This window comes from Sapajus apella, unplaced genomic scaffold, assembly GCF_009761245.1.
Source record: "Sapajus apella isolate SASKATOON/1434 unplaced genomic scaffold, GSC_monkey_1.0 scaffold22, whole genome shotgun sequence".
Taxonomy (NCBI): Eukaryota; Metazoa; Chordata; class Mammalia; order Primates; family Cebidae; genus Sapajus; species Sapajus apella.
Genome location: NW_022436962.1, coordinates 28,067,972 through 28,088,912, shown reverse-complemented (window position 1 = coordinate 28,088,912; position 20,941 = coordinate 28,067,972). Strand labels below are relative to the sequence as shown.

General features: G+C 38.1%; 1 protein-coding gene across 6 annotated transcripts in view; it reads left to right on the top strand.

The window, feature by feature from the left end:
• Positions 1 to 20,941, top strand: part of LIN9 (lin-9 DREAM MuvB core complex component) — a 75,351-nt gene that overhangs the window by 33,162 nt on the left and 21,248 nt on the right. For all 6 annotated transcript variants that reach the window (XM_032289442.1, XM_032289441.1, XM_032289446.1 and 3 more), the window contains 4 exons: positions 2,161 to 2,294; positions 3,783 to 3,902; positions 4,171 to 4,272; positions 16,544 to 16,624. In XM_032289442.1, the coding sequence (XP_032145333.1) occupies positions 2,161 to 2,294; positions 3,783 to 3,902; positions 4,171 to 4,272; positions 16,544 to 16,624 (437 nt within the window). The remainder of the gene's footprint in view (positions 1 to 2,160; positions 2,295 to 3,782; positions 3,903 to 4,170; positions 4,273 to 16,543; positions 16,625 to 20,941) is intronic.

Genomic DNA, 20,941 nt, shown 5'->3' with positions numbered 1-20,941 from the left:
ACCCTGTATCTACTAAAAATACAAAAAAAAACTAGCCAGGTGTGGTGGCGGGCACCTGTAATCCCAGCTATTCAGGAGGCTGAGGCAGGAGAATCACTTGAACCCAGGAGGCAGAGGTTGCAGTGAGCTGAGATCATGCCACTGCACTCCATCCTGGGCGACAGAGTGAGACTCCTATCTCAGATGATAATAATAATAATAATTTAGTGGTCACCTAATGATTTGAACAGAGGTTATGCTCAAACATCTTGATTGGGAAAAGCCTCACATTGATTTGTATGTAAATTGGGGAATGTATATACAAAGTTGCTGTTAATTTTCAAGTCATCCTTAGCTTTTACTTTTTGCTAGACTATTGGATCTTCTCTGTCCATTTGCATAGTAACCCAGTTAGCCATGGATGGTAGAGAACTTATTTCCACCCTTTTATGGCTTTCGAGTTTCCAGGATCTGCCTGTTAAATTTCTGGCTGTCTGCCAATCTTCTCAGCCAGGTCCATACCTTGGGCTTACAAAGCTGTGGATTTTTCCTGTTCTTTCCTAATTGAATTCACCACTCAGAGTAGTTTTTACCTACTGGTTAACACTGAGTGTGTTCCCTCTGGCAACAACACTGCTGGTTTTTGTGACCAACCTTGAACTAATAAAACCATTCTCACCAACCAAGTTGATCGTAGTGGTGGGTGTGTGAATAACCTCGTGCAAAAAGGCCACTGACTCCCCTTACCCTAATCTGAAGCTCAAGCACTTTTTCAGCAGTAAACATTTCTTGTTTTCTGCATTTCATCCATTTCCAGTACTCTGGAATGGTTGTTTTTGACAATCTCGTTCAGGTTTGTACTTGTTTTTTTATGGAGAGGAATTACTAACCTCTTAATACCATCACAACTACAAGTTCTTTTCTGTGTTTACATTTGTTTATTCAACTTTATTTTCCACATCTTCTGTATCCATATTTACTTTTCCCTTTCTGTCAGAAACTGAGAAAGATTTTAGTCCTCTACAATTGTGTTATCAATTGATCCTTTTTTTTAAACAGTTTTGCATTGTGTATTTCTGTGTTTTATTAAAATGTTGTGTATTATATTTTTTGGTTAGTATAAAATGTATTACTTTGCCCAGTTTAAAGCCATAAATGCTGTTCTTATATTTTTCACTCATGCTGAATGTTTGGATTTATCTGATGTTATTTTAGGCTGGACTTAAGTAATAGTGACACAGAGTTCATCTATGTCATCAGTTCCAAGACTACTAGTTGTGGTGATTCACTAGAAAGATTCAGAGTACTCAGCACATGTACTCATGACTAAGATTTGTTACAGTGAAGGATACAAAACAAAATTGGCAAAAGAATAAGGTGGCTGGGGCAAAGTCCAGAGGAAACCAGGTGCAAGTTTTCAAAAGTCCTCTCCCAATAGAGTCGTGGAAGACTTGTTTAATTCCCCCAGAAGCAAGTTGTCACAATGCTTATAAGTTTTGTCTAACAGGGAAGCTCATTAGAGACTTGATGACCAGTTTCTACTGGGGGCTAAGTATTTAGGCATCTTTTGCCTAGTATATACTAAAATCCCAGTCTTTCAGAGGGAAAGCAGGTGTCCAGCATTAACCACATCGTTTGCACAATGTATACACAGTAAACCACCATTATTAATTAGGGAACAGTAGGAACATTTCTGAAAGCCAAATTCCCAGATACCAGACAAGGGCCAGCCTTGCAAGGAGGTTTATTTAAGTATAGCTTAGTCTCAGGCTTGCTGTATTAAATTCTTTAATTCTTTTCTATACAACATCTTTGTCTTTTTTTTTTTTTTTAATTGAACTACTTCTGGTATTTCACTCATGAGTATAATGACCTAACTTCTTTTGTTGGCTTTTTTGCAATTAGGGGTTTGAACCCCAAATGATTTAAAAATATTTTTCTCTTAATTTGGAAGTAATGTAATTTTATTCACATATGAAATTAGGGATCATCATTTATAGTTTTGGTTTTTGTTTCAAAAAAATCTTTCTGTCGTTTCTCTAAGCCAAAAATAAAGTGTGTGCTTGTTTTGAAACTCTAATAGACAAAATACTGCATGATTTAAATTACATGCTTAGAAGTTTTATATTTGACTATTCTTTGTATCTCCCACACATCATAATGCCTTTTTTCTTTTCTCAGCACGATTACGTGGTGTTCATGATGGTTTGTTCACTGGACAGATAGATGCTGTGGATACTCTTAATGCTACTTATAGAGTAACTTTTGATAGGACAGGGCTTGGTACCCATACCATCCCTGATTATGAAGTTCTTGTAAGTAGTATTTCATAATACATTTGTGTTTTATGCCTGTTAAATGTGTTATGTAGAGTTGTTTTTTAGAAATCGTATTTTATGATAGAATTGACTTTAGCTCACAGAGGAAGAGATCCTTAGCGGTCCCCAGCCCTATCTGCTAGACCCCTAGTTCAGAAATATACTTAAGTCTTCTATTTTCTAGGAACTGGCATTCCTCTGTTGGACCTTAATGATATAGCACTTTAGTATAACCAAACTGATGAGTCCTGATGAAATAACCTTGGAGAAGAAGCTACATAACATTTTCATTGCAGCTGTTAGGTTAATGTGTAGTCCTCTTGTAAAATTATTTTTAAAGTATGAAGTAACATCATGTACTTATTTGTTCTCCTGTTTTATCTTCAGAGGTATGCAGGATGGGTGTTAATTACCTTCACTTTTTGCATGGTGAAACTCAGACATCTCAGACATAAAGTACAATTGTGTAGTTTATTCAAGGCTCTGTATTTGGTTTCCTGTTAGGCTGAAACTAGAATCAACAGTCTTGCTCTGTTGCCCGGGCTAGCATGCAGTGGTGTGATCTTGGCTCACTGCAACCTCTGCCTAGAACATGTATATATATATATCTCCTAAGTACAGAAATACAATATTGCTTGATATCTCTCCACAATAGGAGAGAAAAAAAATTGGAACTAAATATAGAGCAAAGTACACTGTTCTTAAGTTTTTACATTAAAGGGTGAAATCTTTAAACTCTCTTTTTAAAAAAAGTAAATTGGCCAGGTGCAGTGGTTCACGCTTGTGATCCCAGCACTTTCGGAGGCTGAGGCTGGTGGATCACCTGAGGTCAGGAGTTCAAGACCAGCCTGGCTAACATGGTAAAACCCTGTTTCTAGTAAAAATACAAAAAATTAGCTGGGTGTGGTGGTGCGCACCTGTAATCCCAGCTACTCAGGAGGCTGAGGCAGGAGAATTGCTTGAACCCAGGAGGTGGAGGTTGCAGTGAGCCGAGATTGTGCCATTGCACTCTAGCTTGGGCAACAAGAGTGAAACTCCATCTCAAAAAAAACAAACAAAAAAACAGGTAAACTGCTTCTCTGTTTAATTAATTTAACTATTTTTATGAGATCACCCAAATATTTCTCTCTGACTAAATAAGAGTTAATTTTAATTATTGTAGGATATATTCAGGCAGCCTAAATGAAGATAACCAAGGGTGGCCAAAAAACACTTTAATATTAATCTTTGATTCTCTAAACTATTTTGACCCTTTTTTTTAAATTTTTTTTTTTTTTTGTAGGTTCATTCTTTTGGGAGCAAAGTAGCGTTTTCGCATTCTGTTTTACATTCTAGCCTTTGATCTGTATAGACTAATATGCAAGTAATACATTCTATATGAATCATAGAATATGCGTGAGTGTATATCTCAAGCTGAAGTACAGTGATTATAAAGCATAAATGATTGGTAAAGTTCAAATTTTGTGGATTATTCTGTTTTCTCAGAGTAATGAGCCTCATGAGACAATGCCAATTGCTGCCTTTGGACAAAAACAGCGGCCTTCTCGATTTTTTATGACCCCACCACGTTTACATTATACTCCTCCTCTCCAGTCACCAATTACAGTAAGCATATTTTAGAAATACCATCAATAATTTGATTGATTATTATGAAGGTGAACTTTGTTCTCAAGAAATACACATCTGTTACAACAACTTCAAAAGGTATGCACACTATTTTGAGTTGAAAATGTTAGATAAAATAAATACTTGCTTCAACTCCAGAAATATTTTCCTTTTCATTGGATTTTATAACAGAATTTTCTCTTTTTCTGAAAATAAGATACCTCCTCTGAATAGTCAATGATGAAATGATTCTCTTTTATTCCCATAGGATAATGATCCTTTATTAGGACAGTCACCATGGAGAAGTAAAATTTCTGGCTCTGACACTGAAACGTTAGGTGGTTTTCCAGTAGAATTTCTTATACAAGTGGTAAGAATTGTCTTGAATATCTTGGCAGTTTATCTAAAAACTCAATGTCTTCTGTGTTATTAAAGTTGAAAATTTTTCTAGGACCACATATTTATCACCGTGTAGGTTTTAAGAACTGCTATTTCCAACAAAACCTGAAAATAAAAGTTATAAAAACCAAGAAAGAATTACAGATCTTTCTTCTTGAGCTTTGTCTTGTGTCTGAGTTCTTATTATTCTGCTATTTTAAGGGCTCAAACGTTCTAGCATATGTTCTGTGAAATTCTGAATGTTTGGCTGTTAATAACTGGGGTAACTATGAAGAGTTTTATTTAGTAACCTCAGCATATTCTGCCATCATCATTCAATTCAATAGTTACGATGCCCTGGCTAGCTTACATGGTTAGAAGAAATTTTATTTCTTTTCAGAGTCTAGAAACAGGCATTCACTTGCTAAGTACTAAGAAATCTAAGCCTAAACTCAAATAAGTGGAGAAGTATTATATTGGAAAGTTTTCTTAATAGTCAGACTCTTAAAAATGTAACGAGTTTGAAAATTAGATTAAATAAATGTTTTAGTTTGAATCATAGTCTACTAATGTATTGTTTCATTTCTTTTCCTTTTTGGAAAATAAAAACTACTTTGGCTTGGAATAGATATGATCTTTATTTTTATTTATTTATTTATTTTGAGACTGAGTCTCGTTCTATCGCTCAGGCTGGAGTGCTGGAGTGCAGTGGTGTGATCTTGGCTCACTGTAATCTCTACCTCCTGGGCTCAAGCTTTTCTCCTACCTCAGCCTCCCGAGTAGGTGGGATTATAGGCACGCACCACCATGCCCGGCTAATTTTTTTTTTTTTTCTAACAGAGATGGAGTTTCACCATATTGGCCAAGCTGATCTTCAACTCCTAACCTCAAATGATTCCCCAACCTTGGCCTCCCAAAGTACTGGGATTACAGGCATGAGCCACCACTCCCAGCCGATATGATTTTTATGAATAAAACTGTTTACAATAGGCCAGGTGTACCTGTAATACCAGCACTTTGGGAAGCCGAGGCACATGGATCACCTGAGGTAGGGTGTTCAAGACCAGCCTGGCCAACATGGCAAAACTCTGTCTTTACTAAAAGTACAAAAATTAGCTAGGTGTGGCGGCTCATGCCTGTAGTCCCAGTACTTTGGGAGACTGAGGAGGGTCCCATTGCTTGAGCCAAGGAGTTCAAGACCAGACTGGGCTACAGTGACACCCCATGTCTATACAAACAGATAAAATTAGCAGGTGTGGTGGCTTGTGCCTGTAGTCCCAGTTACTTGGGAGGCTGAGGTGAGAGGATTGCTTAAGCCCAGGACATTGAGGCTGCAGTGAGTCAAGATCATGCCACTGCTCTCCAGCCTAGGTTACAGAGGAAGACCCTGTTCTCAGAAACAAAACAAAACACAACAAAAAGGGCTAGGCTCGGTGGCTAACACCTGTAATCCCAACACTTTTGGGAGGTTGAGGCAGGCAGATTGCTTGCAGTTGAGTTCCAGACCAGCCTGGCCAACATGGTGAAACCCTGTCTCTACTGAAAATACAAATATTAGCCAGTTGTGGTGGACTGTGCATGTAATCCTAGCTACTTGGGAGGCTGAGGTACAAGAATTGCTTGAACCCAAGAGGCAGAGGTTGCCTGGGTGACAGAGCAAGACTCCAACTCAAAAACTTTAAAAAAAAAAAAAAAAAAAAAAAAAAAAGGGAGGCCGAGGCAGGTGGATCACGAGGTCAAGAGATTGAAACCATCTTGGGCAACATGATGAAACCCTGACTCTACTAAAAATACAAAAATTAGCCAGAACTGGTGGTGGGCACCTGTAATCCCAGCACTCAGGAGGCTGAGGCAGGAGAATTGCTTGAACCCTGAGGTGGAGGTTGCAGTAAGCTGTGATCCCCCTGTGGGCAACAAGAGCAAAACTAACTCTTTCTCTCTCTCTCTCTCTCTCTCTCTCTCTCTCTCTCTGTGTGTGTGTGTGTGTGTCTGTCTCTCTCTCTCTCTCTCTCTCTCTCTATATATATATATATAAAACATAATCCGTGAAAATATTCATAGTGTTTACCTTTTGCAGTTGATGTTATTTTGAAGAAAAGCCTTGTCAGTTGTGTGTGTGTATGTGTATGGTATTCTGTGTTCCTCAATCACATTTTTTAAATTCATTTTTAAATTTTTATTTATTTATTTATATGAGACAGAGTCTTGTTCTATCTCCCAGGCTGGAGTGCAGTGGCATGATCTCAGCTCACTGCAACCTCTACCTCCTGGGTTCCAGTGATTCTTCCATCTCAGCCTCCCAAGTAGCTGGGATTATAGGCATAGCCACCACGCCCAGCTAATTTTTTTATTTTTAGTAGAGATGGAGTTTCACAATGTTGGCCAGGCTGGTCTCGAACTCCTGACCTCAAGTGATCTGCCCTTCTCAGCCTCCCAAAGTGGTAGGATTACAGGTGTGAGCCACTGCACCTGGCCTATTTATTTATTTTTTTAAGACAAGTTCTCGCCCTGTTGTCCAGGCTAGGGGATAGTGGTTCCATCATGGCTCACTGCAGCCTTAACCTCCCAGGCTCGGACAATCTTCCCACCTCAGCCTCGCAGGTAGCTGAGACCCCAGGCATGTACCACAACTGCCAGCTAATATGTTTTTTATTAGTTTTGTAGAGATGGGGTCCCACTGTGTTACCTAGGGTAGCCTTGAACTCCAGGGCTTGGTCCTCAAAAGTGCTGAGAATACAGGCTCAGGCCACCATGCCTAGCTAATGATATGTTGTTAGTTATCTTTGCAATATAACATGTCTTATAGCTTTGGCTTCTCAAGGCAGATGGATGTTTTTATATGAAAGATTGAAAATGTGATGAAAGCCAAGACTTATTCTTTCCACAAAGATACTTGTTTTTAATTCTTTCTTTTAAATAGTGGAAGTATAAACAAAGCTAGTATGTTATATTTGAACAGGTGTTGTGTGTGTGTTTGAGAGAGTTTGAGAGAGAGAGAGGTCTGTAACAGAGGGATCCAAAAGCTAAGTACTACTACACTGTGTCTAAAGTAGTGGTATTTTTATTGACTTTTGTTATATTTGATTTTTAATTCAAAACACTATTTTTTAGAGCAGTTTTAGGTTCATAGCAAAATTGAAAAGAATATACAGATATATCCCATATACTTCTTGACCCCACACATGTGTAGTCTGCCACCATTATCTCCCCCACCAGAGTGGTACATTTGTTAACAGTCAATGAACCTTCATTAACACATCATTTCACCTAAAGACCATAGTTCACATTAATGTATTTAAAGATGTGGAACATTTTAAGATTTTGGACAAATGTGTAATGACATGTATCCACCATTATGTATCATAGAGTTGTTTTCGCTGCCCTAAAAATCTTCTGTGTTTCACCTTTTATCCCTTTCCCTGAGCCCTGGAAGTCACTGATGTTTGTCTTTTGCAGACTGTCATATATTTGAAGTCATATGGTATATAGCCTTTTCATATTGGTTTCTTTCACTTACTAATACACATTTAGGTTTCTTTCATGTCTTGATAGTTCATTCCTTTTTAGGATTGAGTAATATTACATTGTTGGGATGTACCACAGTTTATTTTCTCATTGACAAACTGAATGACATCTTGGTTGCGTTCAAAATTTGGCAATTAAGAATAAAACTGCCATAAATATCTGTGTGCAGGTTTTTGTATAGACGTAAGTTTTCATCTGCTTTGTGTAAATACCAAGGAGTGTAATTGCTGGATCATATGCTGAGAGTATGCTTAGTTATGTAAGAAACTGACAAGCTGTGTTCTAAAGTGGTGGTACCATTTTGCATTCCCAGCAGCAGTGAATGGGATTTCCTGTTGTTCCACATCCTTGTCAGCATTTGGTGTTGTCAGTGTTCTGGATTTTGGCCATTCTAATAGGTTCATTGTGGTATCTCATTATTTAAATTTGCATTTCCCTGATGACATATGCATTTCCTCATTGACCATCTTTCCATATGCTTATCTGCCATCTGTATATCTTCTTTGGTGAGGTGTCTGTTAAGGTGTTTGGCTCATTTTTTAATCCAATTGTTTTCTTATTGTTGGGTTTTAAGAGGTCTTTGTATATATTGGAAAGCAGTTCCTTATCAGATGTATATTTTACAAATATTTTCTTCCAGTCTGTGGCTTGTCTTCTCATTCTCTTTATAATGTCTTTGACCAAGCAGAAGTTTTTTGTTTTAATGAAGTTCAGCTCATCAATTCATACTTTCATGGATCATGACTTTGGTGTCATATCTAAAATGTTGTCACAAAACCAAAGTCATCTAGATTTTTTTTCCTGTGTTACTTTCTAGAGGTTTGTTTGTTTGTTTTTGAGATGGAGTTTCACTCTTGTTGCCCAGGCTGGAGTGCAGTGGCACCATCTCAGCTCACTGCAACCTCTACCTCTGGGGTTCAAGCGATTCTCTTGCCTTGCCTCCCAAGTAGCTGGAATTACAGGCATGTGCCACCACACCTGGCTAATTTTGTATTTTTAGTAGAGATGGGATTTCTCCATGTTGATCAAGTTGGTCTCGAACTCTTGACCTCAGGTGATCTGCCTGCCTGGGCCTCCCAAAGTGCTGGGATTACAGGCGTGAGCCACTGGGCCGGCCACTTTCTAATTTTACAGTTTTGGATTTTACATCTGTGTTTGTGATTCCCTTTGTGAAAGATGTAAGGATTTTGCCTAGATTCATTTTTTTTTTTTGTATGTGGATGTCCATTTGTTGCCAGCACCATTTGTTGAAAAGACTGACTTTTCTCCACTGTTGCCAATTTGTTGGGCAACTGCTTTTGCTCATTTATTGAAGATCAGTTGACTGTTTATGTGGATTTATTTCTGGGCTCTCTATTCTGTTCCATTGATCTAGTTATTTTATTTTTTGCCACTACCACACTGTCTTCATTACTGTAGCTTTATAGTATCTTTCAAAGTTGAGTAGTGTCAGTCCTTCATCTTTGTTCTACTTCTGTATTGTGTTGGCTATAGTAGGTCTTTTGCCTTTAAGTATAGACCAGAATCATTTTCTCAATATCCATAAAACAACTTGCTGGAATTTTAACTTGTATTGCATTGAATTTATAGAACAAGTTGGAAAGAACTGGTATCTTAACAATGTTGTGTCTTCTTATCCATGAACATGGAATATCTCTTATTTATTTAGATCTTCTATTTCTTTTTTTTTTTTTTTTTTTTTTCTCTTTTTTTTTTTTTTTTTTTTTTTTGAGACGGAGTTTCGCTCTTGTTACCCAGGCTGGAGGGCAATGGCATGATCTCTGCTTACCGCAACTTCCGCCTCCTGGGTTCAGGCAATTCTCCTGCCTCAGCCTCCTCAGTAGCTGGGATTACAGGCACGTGCCACCATGCCCAGCTAATTTTTTGTATTTTTTGTAGAGACGGGGTTTCACCATGTTGACCAGGATGGTCTTGATCTCTTGACCTCGTGATCCACCCGCCCCGGCCTCCCAAAGTGCTGGGATTACAGGCTTGAGCCACCGCACCCGGCCTTGATCTTCTATTTCTTTTATTAGAGTTTGGTAGTTTTGCTCATATAGGTCTTACACATATTTTGTTAAATTTATACTTAAGTATTTAATTTTGGGGGGTGTTAAGGTAAACAATATTGTATTTTTAATTTCACATTCTACTTGTTTATTGTTGATATATGACAAAGCAATTGACTTTTGTATGTTAACTTTGTATCCTGCAACTTTGCTATAGTCACTTATTAGTTCCAGGGATTTTTTTTGTCAGTTCTTTCAGATTATCTACATAGATAGTCATGTTACCCGCCTAAAACAGTTTTTTTTCCTTCCCAATTATTCTACCTTTTATTTCTCTTTCTTGTCTTATTGCATTAGCTAGAACTTCTAGTATGATATTGAAAAGGAGTGATAAGAGAGGACATTGTTGCCTTGTTCGTGATCTTAGTGGGAAAGCTTCTGGTTTCTCACCATTAAGTATGATATTAAATATGGGTTTTTTCTGGTAGATATCTTTTATCAGGTTGGGGAAGTTGTCTATTGCTAGTTTAGTGAGAGTTTCTCATGAGTGAGTGTTGAATTTTGTCAAATACTTTGCCTGTATCAGTCTGATTGTGTGATTTTTCTTCTTTAGCCTACTGATGTGAGGGATTATATTAATTAATTTTCAAACATTGAATCAGCCTTGCATACTTCAGATAAATCCCACTTGGCTGTGATCTTAAATCCTTTTATACATCATTGGACTCAATTTGCTAGTATTTTATTGAGAATTTTCGTGTCTGTGTTTATGAGAGATACTAGTCTATAGTTTTTTTTGTTTCCTTTTTCGACAAGGGATCTGTGTTGCCCAGGCTGGGCTCAGTCCTGAGTACAAGTGATCCTCCCACTTCAGCGTCACAGTAGCTAGGATTATGAGTACATTCCATTGTGCCTGGCTTATAGTTTTCTTTTATAGTGTCTTTGTCAGAGTTTGGTATTAAGGTAATGCTAACCTGGCAGAATGAGTTAGGAAGTATTTCCTCTACTACTGTCCTCTAAAACATTGTAGAGATTGGGTATACTGTCTTCCTCAAATGTTTAGCAGAGTTCCTCAGCGAACCCATCTGGGCCTGGTGCTTTCTGTTTTGGAAGGTTATTAATTATTGACTCAATTCATTTAATACAAGCCTATTCAGAGCGTCTCCATTTTTTTCTTGTGTGAGTTTTGGAAATTGTGTCATTCAAGGAATTTGTTCATTTTATTAAGGTTATCAAATTTGTGGACATAGAGTTATTTATAGTATTCTTTTATTGTCTTTTTTAAGTCCATAGGATCTATAGTGATGCCCCATTTTCATTTCTGAAATTAATAATTTGTGTCTTCTCTCCTTTTTCTTAGCCTAGCTAGAGGCTTATCAATATCATTGATCTTTTTTAAGAATCAGCTTTTGGTTTTGTTAATTTTTTTTTCTATTTCCTTTTTTCAATTTTATTGATTTCTGTTCTAATTTATATGGTTTCTTCTGCTTACTTTGTATTTAATTTACTTTTCTTTTTTCTTTTTTTCTTTTTTCTTTTTTTTTTTTTAGTTTCCTAAGGTGGAAGCTTAAATTACTGATTTTAGGTCTTTTTCCTTTACTAATACATGCATTTGATACTGCAAATTTCCCACTAAGCATTGCTTTTGCTGCATCCCACAAATTTTGACAAATCATCTTTTTATTTTTATCTAGTTCAGAATTTTTTTCTCATTTCTACTTTTAGATTGCTTTTTTGACTCATGTGTTATTTAGATGTGTCTTCAGATTTTACAGCTTTCTTTGTTATTAATTTCTAGTACAGTTTTGTAGTGGTCTAAGAGCATACATTGTATGATTTCTATTCTTTTAATTTTGTTAAGGTGTGTTTTGTGGCCCAGAATGAGATCATCATAAATGTTCTTTACAGCCTTTGGTAGAAAGTATATTCTGCAGTTATTTGATGAAGTAGTCTATAGTTGTCAATTATATTCAGTAAATTGATGGTATTGTTGGTTTAACTGTGTCCTTGCTGATTTTCTGCCCATTGGATTGGTTTATTTCTGATAGAGAGGTATTAAAATCTCCAACTATAATGGTGGATTGATCTATTTGTCAATAGTTTGTCCATCATTTTGCCTCATGTTTTGATATTCATTTGTTAGGTACATAAATATTAAGTATTGTTGGTGGGGCACGGTGGCTCATGCCTGTAATCCCAGCACTTTGGGAGGCCAAGGCAGGCAGATCAGTTGAGGTCAGGAGTTCGAGACCAGCCTGGCCAACATTGGTGAAACCCCATCTCTACTAAAAGTACAAAAATTAGCCAGGTGTGGTGGCGGGCGCCTGTAATCCCAGCAGTTCAGGAAGCTGAGATAGGAGAATTGCTTGAACCCGGGATGGAGGTTGCAGTGAGCCAAGATCATGCCACTGCACTCCAGCCTGGGTAACAGAGCAACACTCTGTCTCAAACAAAAACAAAAAATTAAGTATTGTTATGTCTTGGAACATTGACCCCTTTCTTGTTGTGTAATACTCCTTTTTCTTCCTAACATCTTTTCTTGCTCTGGAGTCTGCTTTGTCTGAAATTATTATAACTGCTCCTGCTTTCTTTTGATTAGTGTTAGCATGGCATATCCTTTATCCATTTACTTTTTTTTTTTTTTTTTTTTTGAGATGGAGTCTCACTCTGTCACCCAGGCTTGAGTGCAGTGGCGCGATCTCGGCTCACTGCAACCTCCACCTCCCAGGGTTTAAGCAATTCTCCTGCCTCAGCCTCCCAAGTATCTGGGATTACAGGCGCCTGCCACCATGCCCAGCCAATTTTTGTACTTTTAGTAGAGTTGGGGTTTCACCATGTTACCCAGGATGGTCTCAATCTCTTGACCTCATGATTTGCTCGCCTTGGCATCCCTTGTTTTTTTTTTTTTTTGTTTTTGTTTTTTTTCTTTTTTTTTTGAGACAGAGTCTTGCTCTTTTGCCCAGGCAACCTCTGTCTCCTAGCAATTCTTGTGCCTCAGCCTCCCGAGTAGCTAGGCTTATATGTGTGGTCTACAACACCTGGCTAATATTTGTATTTTCAGTAGAGACAGGGTTTCACCATGTTGGCCAGGCTGGTTTGGAACTCCTGACTGCAAGCAATCTGCCTGCCTCAGCCTCTCAAAGTGCTGGGATTGCAGGTGTCAGTCACCGAGCCTAGCCCTTTTTGTTGTGTTTTGTTTTGTTTCTGAGAACAGGGTTTTCCTCTGTAGCCCAGGCTGGAGTGCAGTGGCATGATCTTGACTCACTACAGCCTCAACCTCCTGGGCTTAAACAATCCTCCCACCTCAGCCTCCCAAGTAACTGGGACTACAGGCACAAGCCACCACGCCTGCTAATTTTTTTTATCTTTTTGTATAGACATGGGGTGTTACTGTAGCCTAGTCTGGCCTTGAACTCCTTGGCTCAAGCAATGGGACCCTCCTCAGTCTCCCAAAGTACTGGGATTATAGGCATGAGCCGCCACACCTAGCCTCCATCCATTTACTTTTAATCTATTCGTGTCTTTATACTTAAAGTAGATTTCAAAGTGATTATTGACATAGTTAGATTAATATCTATCATATTTATTACTATTTTGTATTTGTTGCTCATATTCCTTGTTCTTGTTTTTACATTCCACTCTGTTTTTTACCTTTCATGGTTTAATTACTTTATATAATTCAATTTTTCTCTGCTGTCTTAGCATGTCGGTTACACTTTTTTGGTTACCTTTCTTTAATGGTTGCTCTAGAGTTTACATGATATACTTTTACAACTAATCCACATCCACTTTCAAATAACACTGGACAGCTTCATGGGTAGTACTAGTACCCAGTAATAACAAAATAATCCTAATTCATCCCTCCCTTTTTTTTGTATCACTGCATTCACTATTTTATCTATACCTAAGCATGCATAAGCATATGCATAATCATACATAACACATAATCATACATAATCAAATACACCGTTGCTGTTATTGTTTTGAACAAACAGTTATCTGTTGGAATAAGGAAATAAGGAAAATAGAAGTTTTTATTTTACCTTCAACTTATTCTTTCTTTGATATACTTCCTTTATTTACATCTGAGTTTCTGATATGTATCATCTTCTTTTTCTCTGAAGAACATAATTTAACATTTCTGGCTGGGTGCGGTGGCTCACACCTGTAATCCTAGCACTTTGGGAGGCCGAGGTGGGCAGATAGCTTGAGGTCAGGAGTTCAACACTAGCCTGACCAATATGGTGAAACCCTGTCTCTACTAAAAATACAAAAATTAGCCAGGTGTGGTGGCATGCGCCTATAGTCCCAGCTACTTGGGAGGCTGAGGCATGAGAACTGCTTGAACCCAGGAGGTGGAGGTTGCAGGGAGCCAAGATCGTGCCATTCCACTCCAGCCTGGGCAACAGAGCAAGATTCCATCTTTAAAAAAGAAAACATTTCATATAAGGCAGGCCTACTGGTGACAGATTTTCTCAAGTTTTTTCCCTGAGAAAGTCTTTATTTCTCTTTCACTTAAAAATTTTTATTTTTTATTGTAGAGTTAAGGTCTAGCTGTGTTTCTCAGGCTGCTCTGGAACTTCTGAGCTTAAGCAGTCCTCCCTCTTGGCCTTCCAAAGTGCTAGGTTTACAGGTGTGAGCCTTGATGCCCAATCCTGTTTTACTTTTGAATGATAATTTCATGGGGTGCAGAGGTTTTAGATTGCCAGATTTTTTTTTTCTGTCAACACAAGATATCTCACTCCAGTATCTTCTTGCTTCTCTGGTTTCTGAGGAGAGGTCAGATGGAATTCTTATCTTTGCTTCTCTATCAGTAAAGTGTTTTCTTTCAGGACTTTTTTTCTTTTTTCCTTTTTTTAAATATGTGGAGACAGGGTTTGCTATGTTGCCCAGGCTGGTCTCGAACTGCTGGGCTCAAGCAATCTGCCTGCCTCAGCCTCCCAAAGTGCGGGGATTAGAGGTGTGAGCCGCCATAGCTGGGCCAGAATTTTTTCATTATCTTGGATTTTCTGTAGTTTGAATATGATATATGTAAATGTAGAGGTTTTTGTGGCATTTTTCCTGTGTGGTATTCTCTGAGCTTCTTAGAGCTTTGGTTTGGTATCTGATATTAATTTGGGGAAAATTCTCATGATATTTCAGGTATGTCTTCCTTTTTTCTCTCCTCCTTGTATTTCATTAAAGCTTAATGTATGCCTTTTGTAGTTGTCCCGCAGTCCTTGGACATTCTGTGCTGATTTTTTCAGTCTTTGTTCTCTTTGCTTTTTAGTTTTGGAAGTTCCTATTAATATATCCTCTTCTGAGGTAACTCTTGTGGAAGAAAAAAAAAGAAAAAGAAATAATGTATCCTCACGCTCGAGAAATTTTCATCTCTGTGCTTGCATTGCCCATCTGTTCTTGCATACTATTTTATCCATTAGAGGCCTTAGCGTATTACTCATAGTTCTTGCAAATTTCAACATCCCTGCCATATCTGAGGCTGGTTTTTATGCTTGCTTTGTCTCTTCAAACTACCTTTTTTGCCTTCTTGGTGTGCCTTGTAATTTTTTCTTGATTGCCAAACATGACAGACTATGTAAAAGGAACTGCGGTAAATAGGCTTTCATGATAATGCTGGTAAGGTGTGGGGGGACATGATGAAGCATTCTATAGTCTTGTGAGTAGGTTTCAGTCTTTTGGTCAGCCTGAGCCTCTGGACTGTGAACTTCACAAATGCATCTCAGTTTTTCCTCCTCTTAGGTGGTGCAGGATGGCTAGAGTGGGCTGGGGTTGGGTGTTTCTCTTCCCCAGCGAAGGTCAGTTAGCTCTGCTAATACCCTAGCATGTTAGCCTCTGGTTAAATAGTTTTTCCTGAGAGCAGACCCTGCTAAGAAGAACAGAATTTTGAACCAGTGAAAGCTTGTTCAGATTGACTCCTTAGTCCTTTTGACATGTTCTAGTTGCAATGGATTTTTAAAATACTATTTGCTTGTCAGCTAATCAGATATATAGAATACAGTGCTACGAGGCCAGGTGTAGTGGTTCATGTCTGTAATTCTAGCACTTTGGGAGGCCAAGGTGAGCAGATCACTTGAAGTCAGGAGTTCAACACCAGCCTGGCCAACATGGTAAAACCCCATCTCTACTAAAACAAAAATGGCCGGGCGCCCTGGTTCATGCCTGTAATCCTAGCACTTTGGGAGGCCGGGGCAGGTGGATCATTTGAGGTCAGGAGTTCGAGACTAGCCTGGCCATGGCAAAACCCCGTCTCTACTAAAAATACAAAAATTAGCCAGGCATGGTGGCGGGCGCCCATAATCACAGCTACTGGGAGGCTGAGGCAGGAGAATCACTTGAGCCTGGGAGACAGAGTTTGCAGTGAGCCGAGATTGCTCCATTTTTCTCCAGCCTGGGCAACAGAGCAGGACTCCATCTCAAAAAACAAAAAAATTAGCCAGAGGTGGTTGCATGCGCCTGTAATACCTGCTACTCGGGAGGCTGAGGCAAGAATTGCTTGTACTGGGAGGCAGAGGTTGCAGTGAGCTGAGATTACGCCATTGCACTCCAGCCTGGGCAACAGAGTTAGACTGTGTCTCAGAAGAAAAACAACCCAAAACAATGCTATGCTATATGTATGTTGAAACACTAAAATCTATGCTAAAATATCTTACTAGAAATTGGAAATTTAATGTTTAACTAATATACCTAAATGCCTCTGTTTATTCTAAAATATATCTTCTTTGTCTGTAGACCAGATTATCAAAAATTCTCATGATTAAAAAGGAACATATCAAGAAATTAAGGGAAATGAACACAGAAGCAGAAAAACTGGTAAGAATTTGTTTCTCTCTTTTTTTTTTCTTCATTTGCTTGTCTAATTTTAAAATGGTGAGACCATCTATATCTAATGATTTAAAAATATCTATGGGAGAAAACCTTCAGATAAATATTATTTTTATATCCTCATTTGCATGAGGTTGTCCACGCCTGTAGTCCAGCTTCTTGGGAGGCTGAAGCAAAAGGATTGCTTGAGCCTAGAGTCAGAGACTGCAGTGAGCTATGATTCTACCACTACACTCTAGCCTGGGTGATAGAGAGACCCTATCTCAGTAAATTAATGATTACAGGAATAGATACATACATACGTAAAAAAGTACATCCTCATTGCTATCACTAACTCTTGTTATACTGAACATATGCTAAGTAAACCGGCAGTGCATTGCCCCAGACCTCATTATGCCGTTGACTGTACAGTTGAATAGGATTAATGGGTATATTAGGTTCTTTGAACAGTTTGTATGAGTCTAGAATTGCTCAGACTGGTACCTGTGACTAAAGGAGTTGTAATGACAGAGGTTATAAAAAATGTTTCAGAATAAGTAAGTCAGGAAATATCTATTTTGTCATCTTTAGGTTATCTTGACAAAGTTTATATCCTAATTTATTCATCTAATGTGTTCAAAAAATGAGAGCCAATTTTATTCATAAGATAATTACCAGAGCTGTTTTGTTTTGTTTTGTTTTTGAGATGGAGTTTTGCTCTTGTCGCCCAGGCTGGAGTGCAATGGCACGATCTCGGCTCACTGCAGCCTCTGACTCCTGAGTTCAAGTGATTCTCCTGCCTCAGCCTCCCGAGTAGCTGGGATTACAGGCACGCACCACCACACCCAGCTAATTTTTGTATTTTTAGTAGAGCTGGGGTTTTGCCATGTTGGCCAGGCTGATCTCGAACTCCTGACCTCATCCACTGACCTTGGCCTCCCAGAGTGCTGGGATTACAGGTGTAAGCCATGGCACCTGGCCAGCCATGGCGCCCAGCCCAGAGTGTTTTTAAAAACTGTTTATGTAGACACTATTCACTAGGAAAGTCTTTGAATTGTAATGAAATTCACATCTTGCTTAAGGATATGTAGGATGGCAAATCGGTTTTATCTCATGTACCATCTCCAGTTTATTGAAGATGACCTTATAGAAGTATGAAAGGAAGGGAGGGCTCAGTGACTGTGCCCAGGGGCAAAGTGCTATGACTGATTATCAGCATCTGTCATGAGTACAGGAGTGTGAGTCGAGGCACTGGGCATCTCTAGAATGAAATGTTGTAAGGGGATAGGTGTGGATACAGTTAGATATCTACAGCTGCAAAAGTAGATACCTAAATGAATAAAGAACAGTCTTCTTTTAGGACTATAGAGTTTTTTAATCTGAAAATTACTGAATTTTTACGACCAAAAATGTCAGGTGATTTCAGCGTAAGATCATACTGCTCTCTTTAGCAGTACAGAGATTAGTAATTAGAAAATAAGTACTGGCTTATTTTCTAGTTTAATTCATTTAAGCATAATATGAAATTAGTATTATCAGATACGCAGGCCATCAAAATTGAAAAAGATTAGTGGTAGCATATTGCCATTACATATCTTAAACATAAAAAAGTATGTGCTTGCTTCTTTCTACTGGACTCTCATTCTTATCTTGGTTTCCATCAGTTCTACTTCTGCCCTTTGTATTCTATGCCTTTTCAATGCTCCTCCACCCCATTTCTGTTTTTCTCTGGTCACTTTATCGTCTCTTCTATTTTTATGTATAAATGAATTATTTCACTTTAATATCACTAAGTAGGACTGTTTTCTTCTAAGTTCCATGCTTTAAAGCACTGGGCTTGCCTTTGCCCCGTTAATCTTATATACTTTCAAATGGAGACCTATTTTGGGTTGTTTGTTTTGTTTGTTTTGCAAACCAAGGAGATGAAGCCTTCAGTGTAAAACGAATGTATATTCCCATAAACCTGTTTTGATGTTGGCTTGGCTTCTTAGCACATGGAGCTCTGGTAGAAGTAATCTAGTTGGCTTGATATGTTTTATTATTTGTTTTATGTATGTAAAAATAGTTTCCATATAAAAATTCAAATATGAAATTATTTAATGAGTCAAACTATAGTTCTTTATAATGCTTATAAATAGTATTGAGTTAGCATATGTTATAAATATATTTATTTACATGTTTATCATGAATTTCTTTTTCTGTGCATATACTGTCATAAGTAGTTTTGAAAATTATTTTCATACAAAATGGAATTAAATTATGATATATTGGCTTATCTTTTAAAATGACTGTATTGTGCCATAATTTAAACAACTTCCTATTCATGGATATTTGAGTTATTTCCATCATTTTATTAAAATAGTGCTGATATTTTTGTGCATTTGTTTATGTCTATCTGTAGGATAAATTTTAGAAAGTAAAATGAAAGATTTAATGAAACTTACTTTAAGATGGTGGGCTGAACACATTTTCTTCATATCCTTTATAATTCTACATAGAATGTGAAGTACAAAAAGAAGTAAACAGAGAAAACGAAGTAGTCGGCTTAACAATGTCTATGAGATTTCAAACATTTTTTGACACGTTATTAGATGAAATAGAAACTGTGGCTACAAGAGGCCCTAGATCCAGAGTTGGCAAATATGATGAAGTGCAGAAGTGAGATTAGTATTTTAAAAGGCAATTAATTCAAGGTCTTTCCCCTTGTTCCCCTGCTTCATCTCAGTGACAGAACTCAAGCGTGGCATTTACTCAAGTTAAAAGGAGAGAAAGCAGCACTCCTCTAAAGAATTTAAATGTACTATTTGGGGAAAGTGAAGGGTTTTTTTCTACTTTTGGTAAGGGTAGACTGGGTAATTTGGATTAACCTTCCGGCTGTGAATAATTGTTTCCTCTGGAATAAAATATTAAAATAACCTGCCTGAAGACACTGGAGTATTAAGACACAAGGCGTTAAGGAGGCCGGCTGCGGTGGCTCATGCCTATAATCCCAGCACTTTGGGAGGCCAAGGCAAGTGGATCACTTGAGGTCAGGAGTTCAAGACAAGCCTAGCCAACATGGCAAAACCCTGTCTCTACTAAAAATAAAAAAATTAGCTGGGTGTGATAGCGTGTACCTGTGATCCCAGCTACTTGGAAGGCTGAGGCAGAAGAATCACTGGAACCTAGGAAACTGAGGTTGCAGTGAGCCAAGATCACGCCACTGTACTCCAGCCTGGGCAACAGAGTGAGACTGTCTCAAAGAAGAAAAAGAAAAGAAAGGAAAGGAAGAAGGAAGGAAGGAAAAGAAAAGAAAGGAACAAGGCATTAAGGAATTACAGGTATAGGACCTGGGGAAAGAAGTAAGGGAGAACCTGGTGTTCAGGGTTGCTTTTTCCTTGGGAGCTTCTGCAAGTTCCAGAAAAGGTAGCTGAGAAGCTAGAGTGGCATTCTTGAAAGGTGTTGGAGGCCAAAATTAGAGTCCAGAGGCCCACCAAATGTTGGGAGAAGTTGGCAAACCTTAAGTCCTCTTTGGGGGAATATAGCATTTTTATAGGCCTCAAATTATTTCTATGAATTTTTATGTACAGTATCTAACACTTAATTTAAATTCAAGACACAATAGGAGGCACAATAATCCTAAGAAAAAAGAAAATAAACTGTAGACGGTAGGCAGACTCCAGACAATGGAGTTTTTAGAAACATATTTTAAATGTTTAATTTGTTAGATGAGACAAAATTGAGAATTTTAGAAGAGAATGGGAAACAAAAAAAAAAAAAGACCAAATGAAAACTATAAACTCTAGCAATCAAAATTAAGAGCTCAGTTGGTGGCTACAACCACAGCAGATTAGAAACAGCTAAAGAGAAAGCTAGTAATTTAAAATAGATAGGAAGAAAATACCCAGAATGAAACATGGAGATAAAAATCAGTGGAAAATGCAGAAGAGAAGAGATGATAAATAGGGGATACAGTGAGGAAGGTCTAATATGTAATGGAATAGCAGAAGGAAAAAGAAAGAGAATGGGGACAGAAGCAATATTTTAAGAGATAATGACTAAAGGCATTCCAAAACCGTCAAACGACCACAAGCCCCAGATAGATAAATAAAAAGTGATTTTTAGACACATTATCTTAAAACTGCTGAAACTAAAAAAGTGAAAAAATGGCCGGGCGCGGTGGCTCAAGCCTGTAATCCCAGCACTTTGGGAGGCCGAGGCAGGTGGATCACGAGGTCAAGAGATCGAGACCATCCTGGTCAACATGGTGAAACCCCGTCTCTACTAAAATTACAAAAAATTAGCTGGGATTACAGGCATGCGCCACCATGCCCAGCTAATTTTTTG